The sequence below is a fragment of the Podarcis pityusensis genome, assembly GCF_964106645.2.
Source record: "Podarcis pityusensis genome assembly, chromosome: 12".
NCBI classification, from domain to species: domain Eukaryota; kingdom Metazoa; phylum Chordata; class Lepidosauria; order Squamata; family Lacertidae; genus Podarcis; species Podarcis pityusensis.
The window spans coordinates 37,158,294-37,168,831 of NC_138037.1; the positions used below are offsets into that span (position 1 = coordinate 37,158,294).

The window sequence follows — 10,538 nt, forward strand, 5'->3', positions numbered from 1 at the left end:
CGTCGCCGGCAGACGTTTCTATTTATCCCCCGGCAATCAAGTGAGTGGCGTCACCAGAGGTACTGTAATGACGATTGCACCATTAAGGGATGACAGCTTTAGAAAGAAGAGGGCAATGGTGAGATCCCTCCCAGAGCCGCCGCTGCACAGTGGAGCGTTCGCATCACAAGGTCACCCCCCGGCTCACCACCGCTCGCGGCTCCCTCTCTCTCTCTCTCTTTCTGCATTGGCAGGAGAGGGTCTGCTGGGAAGAAGGGGTGGGGTGGCCCGGGGGGGAGAGAGAGAGGGAGAGAAGGCGCAAGAGGGTGGATGGGGCTTGGGGTGGGGTGGGGTGGGGGAGAGGAGAATCCGGACTTTATTTAAAAGACCAGCACAATGGAAACTAGGAAGGAGATGGTGATGTTTCTGGAAGGAGGTCAACTTGGCTCCCTGGCAGTAGCCAAGAGGGCACCCAGCTTGGCAGAGGCCGTGGGAAGCCCTGGTCCAGAGCCGCAGGACAAGATGATTCATAGAGGTTGCCACAGCCCTAGGTCTGGACCCTTACCCTCCCGGGAAAGAGGAGGAGGAAGGGTGGAAGAGGAGGATGAAGAGGAGGATGAAGAGGAGGAGGAGGTGGAAGTGCTCCCGGCGACAGGGACGGTCCCGGAGAGCCGGTCCGCGGCGGCCGCGCTGCTCTCCGCCGGGCAGCAGCCCCCGCTCAACCGCTTGGCCGCCAAAGGCCAGCAGAGCAGCTCGGACACAGAGTCGGATTTCTACGAGGAGATCGAGGTCAGCTGCACCCCGGACTGCGCCACGGGCAACGCGGAATACCACCAGCACGGCAAAGGTACCCCAACCCCTCCCTTTCTCCTCCCGCCTCCCAGTCTCTGGTCCTGGGGCTGAGGCCGGCCGGGCTGCATCCCAGGACGGGCCATCCCATCTGCCCTGGAGCTTAGGAGCAGAAAGTCAGAGCCTGGTACTGGAAAGCAGGCTGCGTCTCTGCTTTCCAACCCGATCCCCAAAGCGCTTAAGGGCTAGTGGGGGGGCTGTCGGGGAGGCAGCCTGCCATATATCATCTGATCTGGCTCAAGGGCTTTGATGATGTTTGCTGCCTCGGTTTGGATTCCCCCCCCCACACCCCCACCTTCTCCCTTTTCCAGGATCCGTAGAGCCATGGCTTGGGGGTCCCCTGGTATCTCTAATTGCCCGCGGAGAGACATCTGCAATAACCCACACACATCTCCCGCTTTGAAGTCTAACGACGTGTTAATGGGGGACATGAAATCGCATCCTCGCTGCAACAGAGAATTATGACCTTTGCAGATTTCCCTCCTGCAGCCCAGACTTTTATTGTAATGAATTCTCCCAGAAGCTTTTCCTGTTCCAGGGCATAGCAAGACCCCCCTCCCCTCCCCGCCCACACCCTTGCGCCCACACCTACCCAGGATTATAGTACTCTGGGCTCCCCAGCTTCCCACCCCCAAGGAAGGAGGAAAGAAGGCGAACTTTCCGGGATTTGGCCAAGATCAAAAGAAAAACTCCGCGCCTGCTGGCCAGGCTTGCAAGTTGCTCTTTGGGGCTGCTGGCGCGCGCCTTTCCCCTGGCAGGGATGCAGCGTGCCTGCGGGAGCCCCGAAACAGCCGCAAGAAAAAAGGACAGTAAAGGGGGGGGGAGCGGCTGACGCCCCTGCTGCCCAGCGCCCAGTACTCAGGTCCTTTTCTTTGCACATTGGTTCGATGTCCCAATTGCCTTGTCACTTCCGTGTCTCGGTGGCGCCAGCTCGGAAATGGTCCCAGGGCTTTAATTGCCTTCGGTCTTATTCAGGGCACAATGAGAACTGGCTGCATTTGAAAGCAAGCGCGCGCGCACACACACAGAAGCCGAGACCACGGACTCTTTCTCGCCACCCCCTCCCACCATCACTCGCACCCCCCACCCCACCCCCTCAGCCTCAGAGCCCTAAATATCTTCTGGGAAAGTGTTGGAATGAGGGAGAGCTCTGGTTTGGCCCAGGAGGTTTCTTTCATCTCCATTGCCAGAAGGAAGAAGGGTGTTTTTGTTGTTGTTGCGGGGAGAAGGTTGGGGCCATTACACAAGAAAGGTGACTCCGCCATCTCACTTGCCAGTTATGGTCATGTATGGCAAAGGACGGTTATCAGAGGCCAACAAATGGAGGGGAGGGTGGCTATCGCCTTGGCAAGCACTTCCCTCTGCGCACAGAGACAACAGGCCTCAGAGATGGACGCTAAGGACCCCCATAGCCTTTGGAGGATCTCCTTTGTATTGCAGAGAAGGGAAACATCACCTGGTGGTGTCAGAGAGGTCTCTTAACGTCTTTATCCTATCTACGTTGTATTGAAAGTTCATTCCCCTGTGATCACTGTCCTGAGGGATTTGTTCCTTTCAGGTCTCTGTGTGTCTCTGTGTGTGGTGTGGACCCTTTCTAGAGCCTCTCTAGAAAGGCTATCCTCCTTGGTTTGTCGCAGGCCAAACAACAATAAAGAGGCACCTAGACGTCGAACAGATTTATTATAGCACAAACTTTAGTGTAACTACAACCTACTTCAGCAGATGATTTGGGGGATTTCACATGCTACTCCAGAAGTAGGATTTTTTAAAAAAGCAGTAGGCTTTGAAAGAGGCCTCTTTGATACTTATTTCCCTCCTCCCAGTTATTTCCCACTACAGGTGCTGGGGAAAATGAGCCAAAGAAAAAAGCTCTCCTTACTTTCTGCTTCTTTCTGCCCCATTCCCAGTGACTAGGGATGCTAAAGCGTTTGCATGGAAGCCGGTGTGCATTCCTTAGATCTAAATAACATCTGGGATTACCATCAGAAACCTATTCTGGCCTCTGTTCAATGCGATGTGAATCCCGATTAAATAATAATAATAATAATAACAATAATAACAACAACCAACAAACGTGTCCGGGTATAGCGGCACCGTTTGGCCAGCGCTTTTCAGTGTAAATTGTGTCAGTGTGTGCGCGCGCTCGGGAATGCGGCCTTGTAATCCAGATCCTAAACACAAAAGGAAATGCGATTGGCTTTCAGCGAATTTTACCGGAGGAGTAAACCTCGATGCGCAGAGCGATCCTAGGCAGGTTTGCTCCAAATAAGGCCCTATTATAGCCAGTAGGGCTTACTCTCGGGTAAGTGGGGAAGAGGATTGCACCCTTAACACAAAAAAGAGAAAGGAACCAGATTGCCACCCAGGAGCTAAATACTTTGGGTAGTCATAGCTAAACACCTGCTTTGAAATAATAATAATAATAATAATAATAATAATAATAATAATTTTTACTAATTTCAAGGGGCCTTCCATGGTTCCATGACATTGTTTCCAAGTAAGCCTAATGTACACCTAAAGCCAGTCAGTCAACCCGAGCCCAGGTATATTCGCTCAAAAGAAAACCCCACGAGTTCAGTCCTACTTACCCTCAAAGTAAGTGCGCGGCCCCAGGAGATAATACTCCCCATAGAGTCTTGCTGACTGAGGAGTTACTCCTGAGTAAAGGTGTCTGGAACTGGGCTGCCCATCTATTTAAATCCTAATAAGGTAACTAGGCTGTTGATCTAACTAGTCTTTCGGATCTCTCCAGTTATTCGGTTACTAAATATGGGCTAGTTTGTGTTCGTAGGCATCCAGCCCCATTTCTCAGGGGCTCCAAACTGGGGGGGAGGGGAGAAAGTGGACAAACTGAAATTAAGCGGGGGGGGGGAGGAAACACAGGTTGGCAGAGCCCCGCTGTCTTTCTTTCTCTTTCTATGTCTTCCTCTCGACTTGCCCTTGCAGGACACTGCTCGGAGACCTCAGCGGGCAGCCCCAGCAGCGGAGGGGACCCCCCTAAAGGCAGCGGGGGCAGCGGCGGAGGGGGCTCTCAAGGATCGCTGGCCTGCAGCGCCAGCGATCAAATGCGCCGGTACCGCACGGCCTTCACCCGGGAGCAGATAGCTCGGCTGGAGAAGGAGTTCTACCGGGAGAACTACGTCTCCAGGCCCAGGAGGTGCGAACTGGCGGCCGCCTTAAACCTCCCAGAAACCACCATCAAGGTAGGATCGCAAGCGGGGATCTCAAGGTTCCAGCACAATGTCACGCATGTACAGTCTGCCCAACGGCCGAGACGCCCCACGCTTGCTTACAGCCAAGCAGCAAAGTTCCCCTGCGGTGGCCTTCCGGCCAAGGCTCCCCTGCGCTGATTTAAGTCCGATGGCAGTTTATTGGAGCTGCCATTCAAGAGCTTTTAAGGCAGAGCGATTACCCCCTTTCACCCTTTCCATGCGTTCAGAGTGGAGATCCCAATCCGCATTAGTAGCTTGTCAGTTTCACTGAAACCTGCTCGCGTTCTTTACTCAATGGGCTTATTTCTGTGTACTTTTGGAGAGGTGCAACTCCGACAGCGCGGTCCGATCTATACACGCCTGCTCAGAAGTAAGTTCCATTGAGTTCGACGGTGTGTAGACGAAAGCTTCTATAAGTGTGCACAGCATTGCAGTTTACGCACCACTTATTTCGGAGTCCACTGAAATTAATCCAAAAGCAGCTTTTAACCACGGTCGGTCGACTGAAACGTCCCCAACTCGCGAGTAACCTTGCTTACGACTTCGAGATGTTTCAAAGTTGGTCCCCCATGGAGCTGTTAGGCTACTGATCCTTCAGGGTTCCCCTCCTCCCCGAGTAAAATGGTTGCTTCCAACTTTGGCAACTGAAACAAATGGCGCTTACTCCCAAGTAAATGCGTACAGAATGGGATCTGACTTGAGTGGGATTAAATAGGATGGAAGCACTGCTGCGCCTTGGATATCTTGTGGACCAGGTTGTCTCCAGAACAAGGAAAACCCAGAAGAAAATCTAAGGCTGCATTCTATGCACACTTATTTGGGACTAAGCTCCTTTGAAGTCGATGGGACTTCCGTCAGTGCAAACAGCCGCAGGATTTCGCTGCGCCCTTCCCCTTCCTTCATCTCATAGCTCCTGGGGAGTCTGTGCGTCTGTTTCAATTTATAAGCACTGCACAGTCTAAGGATGGCAGACTATTTGCGGACGCAGCTACTGGCACAAAAGAAATTTCACACCCGAAGGCTGTCAAGGATACAAGTTGGTTTCATCTGGAAGCAGTGAGGCTCCTTTCAATTTCAGCGGATGTAGCTTGCACCCGTCTCCTCATATAGCTCCAAACATACTGGGTGCATGTTGCAAAGGCTGAAAAGCGGGCAGGATAGCAGAGGCAGACGGGAATGCAGCAGGAAGGCAGTTCTGTAGCAACGATAATAGCACTGTAGTAAAAATAATAATAGTCACTGTGAAACTCCATCACTGGATGTAGTTGATCAAGCTCACAGACACCCCACACGCACACTTTTCATTTCATTTATATTTAAATATATACGCCGGGGAATGCCAAGCGGGCTACCTGCCCCCCCCCCCGGCGTTGGAAGGGCGATTCAGCAAGTGGATGCTGAAAACCAGTTAATATTGTGAGATGAAACGATAGTGCTGTGTTGCAACAAAACTCCCGAGGCTTTTGGTGGATTGCTAAATACCACCGAGGCTCTAGGTTTTATTGCTGTCCTTTTGTCCACTGGTCAACACACAATCCCAGGCCCAGTTAGACAAGCCAGGAGTTTTATAGGTCCTGCTGCAACCCCAGACCCGTTGGGCCGGAACTCTGACCGCACAGAGTTCTCTGAGGCCAAGTGAGCTTGCTTAAGCCTGCAGCCTCCCTCCAGAGCAAAAACAGGGCGCGCGTGAAGATCGCGGTCTTGCTCCGTCTTCTTGCGGGAATTTTAAGAGCTTCCTGTGGTTCTTCTGTCTGTCTCTCTGCCAGGTGTGGTTCCAGAACCGGCGGATGAAGGACAAGAGGCAGCGCTTGGCCATGACTTGGCCCCACCCGGCAGACCCGGCTTTCTACACCTACATGATGAGCCACGCGGCGGCCACCGGCAACCTGCCGTACCCGTTCCCGTCACACCTGCCGCTCCCTTACTACTCCCATATGGGCCTGGGGGCCACCTCGGCTTCTGCTGCGGCCGCCGCCCCCTTCAGCTCCCCCCTGAGACCTCTGGACACCTTCCGGGTCCTCTCTCATCCCTATCCCAGACCAGAACTTCTGTGCGCCTTCAGACACCCTTCCCTCTACGCTGGCCCAACGCACGGACTGAGCGGCGCCGGAGGGAGCCCTTGCTCGTGCCTGGCTTGCCACGGGAGCCAGGCCAACGGGCTGCCTCAAAGGCCTTCGAGTTCGGACTTTAGCTGCTCCGCCACCACCAGGACTGACTCATTCCTCACCTTCACGCCCTCGGTGCTGAGCAAGGCCTCCTCGGTCTCCTTGGATCAGCGGGAAGAAGTCCCTTTGACCAGATAAAAAGCTTCATCTCAGGTTTCTCTGCTCTCCCCTACCCCACCCGACCTCACCCCACCCCACCCCTCAACTCTTGTCCAGAGACACCCTCCCTCACCCCAGCCGGTCAAAGAACTTCCATAGCGTGTTTATTTAATTGCGGGCAATGGACGCCAATGGAACACTGACAGAGGAAGGGAACGGAACTGTGAAATAAAATTCTAACAAAAACGAAACAAAAATGGAAGGATTTCTGTTTCGTTCTTCTCTGTGGAAAAAGTACCAGAGTTGCAACTGATTGGTGGGCGGGCGGGGGACGACTTTGCCAAGTGACGCGTCTACGAAGGCGGAAGGAAGGAAGAAGATGTGATTTTTGCACCACAGGGGGAAATAACCGAGAACTTTGGTCTCCGAAGGACTTTTTTCTCCAGCCTAAGAGGGCAGGATGCCCACCAACTGCGGCATCGATAGCTTATGCATAACCTTGTATGTGACTAAAAAGGGAAATACTTGAAAGGAAGAAATTGTGGATCCTAACGAATAATGTATGCCTGATGAAAGTAAAGGTTTATTATTTGCCAGATTAAAAAGAGAAAGTGAAGGGCCTTTGTTGGATTTGCCATGTCAGAGTGTCATCCCCGTTATTTCTGACTATTATCACTCCCATCATCATTATTAGGCTAATTGGCTTCAGAAAAACACCAACAAAACTCAGCAGAACTCGCTATACATTTTCGGTGTGCCTTTTTCTTTCTCCAGCTCCAGCTCCATGCTGGCTTTCCGGAGAGATCCCCCCACCCCACCCACCCACCCACCCACCTTTTACCCTGAAAGGAAAGGGGGAAGGTGCGATCTTTTGTGTCTTGCCAACTGAGATGGGGTGGGGCGGGGCGTGTGTGTGTATGTGTGTGTGTGTGCGTAAAGGGAAGGGGCTGGCGAGCGAAATTGCCAGAGGGAAGCCCAGAAGGGTCAAAGCTATTTGTCCTTTAAAAGAACAGCGTCGCGTTGTCAGTTTCTGAATTGTGACCACACCGGCGAAATTAGAAAGTGATGTATAATGTAGCGGAAGGTGCTGGTTTTCTCCACCACCTTCCTTCCTTCCTTCCTTCCTTCCTTCCTTCCTTCCTTCCTTCTTTCTTTTTCTTTCTTTCCCTCTTTAATGTGTCGGCTGCAAGAGTATTCTCAGCACAGAGACCGTGCGCCTGCCAAACGCTAACAAGCCGCCAAGGGAAGAGATTAAGTGACAGGGAGCAGAACTCAACTCTTCACGCAATCACTGGTCTGCAAATTAAAGCCGAGCCGCTTTCTGCCTCTCCTTCCTGGTTCACCTTCAGTTCTCCCGTTGCCTTCCACGCCACCACACCCCCCCCCACTCTCTCCCCCTTTCTCATTTTTATTCGCTGCCTTTGAGTTTGGAACTGAGCTTTTGTTCATCTTCCTTGTACTTGTCTCTCGCATTTCGTTCTCCTTGTACTTGTCTCTCGACGCTCCTTAGGCATAATCGCCTCGCTCCCCCAGCCCGCTTCTTCCACAGCCTCAAGTAAAAGAATAAAAAAAATGGCAGACCAACACGGCTACCTATCTGTATCAAGTAAAAGAAGTTCCTGTAGCAGATGCTGTTGGTATTATTATTATTAACCGGAAGTATAGCAACCACAATTTAATTAAGAAAAACTTCCCTCCCTCCATTAAACTGGGCTAGTCATGTCTCCCTACCTTCAATTGCTTAATCTGCCATTTCAAACAATGAAGGCACCCAATTTAACTCACTGGTGTCTTTAACCAAGTCACAATTTCCAACATCTTTCGGCAGGGCATTATTATTAATACTGTTATTATTTATCATATATTTAAAATCCATTCTTGAAGTTTCCACATGCCCAGTTTATATTTTCATTCCGATTGCAATGGAAATAAACGGTGACTGGAGGGAATGGCTAGGAGGAAACATGTTTTTGACATACTTGCTAGCCTAGTTTTGTGTGTTAAATCTCGGGTGAGTGTGTGTGTGAGTTGTCGCGATCTGCAGTCCAAATCCACCGATCAGTTAAGACGCAGCGTAGGAATTATTGGCTATTTGAAGCGGGGACCCAAAGTTTGCTTAAATGGCAAGCAACTTCAAAGAAAATCGGTGGTAGTTGTGGTGGGTTCATTCCAAACAGTGTTCATGCCGGCCTGAGATCAAAGTATGAGATTGTGGATGGCGATGAGACTTAATTCGGAAAAGTTCGACTTAGAAAGAGCAGCTCTGAAATGAATGAATAAGAATAGCTCGGGTCAAGGGGAAACAGAAGCACGGAACTCCCATTCATTTCAACAGGATACGCCGAAGGTCAGGAGAACTTCTCTAGAAGGCTCTGTTCTTTCTATGGGTAGGACAAAGGGTTCAAACAACCTAGGTTTCTACGCTAATTGGTCTCTCAAGAAGAAGTATGAACCTTCATTTCAAAACGTTGCTTTTCATTTTAAAAGTGGTTGACCCTGGAGAGTTAATAAATAAATAAATTTAGGAGTTGAAATGCGATTCCCTCAAAGCAAAGTAAAATAAGGACATGGCAGATTTCCACAGAAATGTCAGCTATGAGAGTGATACATATCTCCTTGATATTGTCCCTATTATTATGGACTGATACACCACATACGAATAAACATGCAAACAAGAAGATTGCAATAGGGACACTAAAGTTTCTATAGAAACCTTAGGCTGATTTACTTGGAAATAAGTCCCACTGAATTCAATGGGGCTCACTCTGAGAAAAGACGTCTAAGTGTGTGTGTAAATGTCTACTGAAAATTGATCACCTTCTCTCACGTGACAAAAATAATGCAAGCGAGCGAACAATGTCTAATTTTGGAAATGTGGAAGCAGCCCATTGTGCAGAGATCATAAGAACTCGGCTTTGAGTGGATGCCTCCCGGTGACACGGGTCGCCTCGAAGAGAGAAGGAAGCGGTTTCCCACCTTTTGGGTGGGATGGAAACTGGCGGCTGTCAGGATTCACACCTAGATTAAAGCCTGCAGTCTTCGCCTGGCTAGATCGCCTATTGGCTTCCAATTCTCCTTTTCTCCTGTTCTTGTTGAAATCCATGGCAAAAATGCTAGTCAGTCCGCGGAGGATACTCATAGGCTTTGGTCGCGTGTCTCTAGAGCGGCGTGTTCCTAATCCGACGGTGGGTAGGGGGCTTAAGCGCATTTATTAGAGCTAAATTCTGTATAAATCAATGCACATGCCCCACTAAGAGGTCAATGACTTGCCATTGCAAGCCCAATCCTAAGCATATACAATTTGGCAGTCCAGAGGAGGACAGCGTCAATGTCCACCCCTCTTCTTATGAAGGCAACCTCCTCTGGGAGTAATGAGTAGAAGAAAATCACGCAACAGCGGATCATGAGTACTGATCTACTATGATTTCACTTTCAGCACATCGTGGTTGCAATGATGGTCCCAAAGGAAATGACGAATTAAAAATAGATCAAAAGATATTTTTATTTTATTTAACAAGAATGTATACACCGCTTGTGATTGTGGTGAAAGGGGGTTTACAGGAAGTATGACAATATATATTTTACTTTCCCAACTTAGGTTGATGGATGTAGGCTTTCGAGGATCACTGAACTCTTCGGCACAGTGTTTCCCCATTTATTTCTACAGGCGTATGGAAATCTCAGGAGAAACTGAGGTTCACAGGATTGCAGCCTACCCGTATGAATCCTTTTGCATTTCTGCTTAGCGCATCCCTTTCTCAGAAAGAAGTCCTACTGTGTTCAGTAGACTTACTGTCGAGTGAGTGCGCTGAGGAAGGCATACTCGGGACTGTTTTGGTGTTCAAATGGTCATCGGCAGATAAAAAGCGCCGCAATGTCATACATGAGCCCTTATCATGCAGCATCCTAAACGCTGCAGAGTTTTTGATTAAGACACTTAAGGACACAGATCACATTTGCTTCCGCACTTGCTAAGTCTTTTGATGGGAGCATGAAACGGGGACAGGACAGGAACGTTGTAGAGTTAGGATCTCTCCCAAAGCCTCAAACAGGGAAGGAGAATTCTTTAGAGTTCATGATCTTGCTAAGATGAACCTGGCGTCAATGTTGCGATGCTGGATTAACACTACAACGCCAAATCCTGGGTGCCATCCGCAAGCATCTGCTGGCGAGTTTGACACTCTTGGTTAAAAACGGAGAGGGAGGCTGCCCTCCCCTTCCCCCTCCCCCTGTC

The 10,538-nt window shown here is 50.2% G+C and overlaps 1 protein-coding gene across 1 annotated transcript; it reads left to right on the forward strand.

The window, feature by feature from the left end:
- The first annotated feature begins 338 nt into the window (after positions 1 to 338).
- On the forward strand, positions 339 to 6,899 carry EVX1 (even-skipped homeobox 1). Its single transcript, XM_080975174.1, has 3 exons — positions 339 to 826; positions 3,775 to 4,031; positions 5,807 to 6,899. The coding sequence occupies exons 1-3, from the start codon at positions 376 to 378 to the stop codon at positions 6,341 to 6,343; spliced, it is 1,245 nt and encodes a 414-aa protein (XP_080831300.1). The 5' UTR covers positions 339 to 375; the 3' UTR covers positions 6,344 to 6,899.
- The last annotated feature ends 3,639 nt before the right edge of the window (positions 6,900 to 10,538 follow it).

Bases quoted from the DNA above. Each gene is read 5' to 3' on its own strand.
- EVX1 (XM_080975174.1), top strand. From the start codon at position 376: ATGGAAACTAGGAAGGAGATGGTGATGTTTCTGGAAGGAGGTCAACTT. The intron at 827-3,774 runs GTACCCCAACCC...TTGCCCTTGCAG, and splicing joins ATACCACCAGCACGGCAAAG to GACACTGCTCGGAGACCTCA. The intron at 4,032-5,806 runs GTAGGATCGCAA...TCTCTCTGCCAG, and splicing joins TCCCAGAAACCACCATCAAG to GTGTGGTTCCAGAACCGGCG.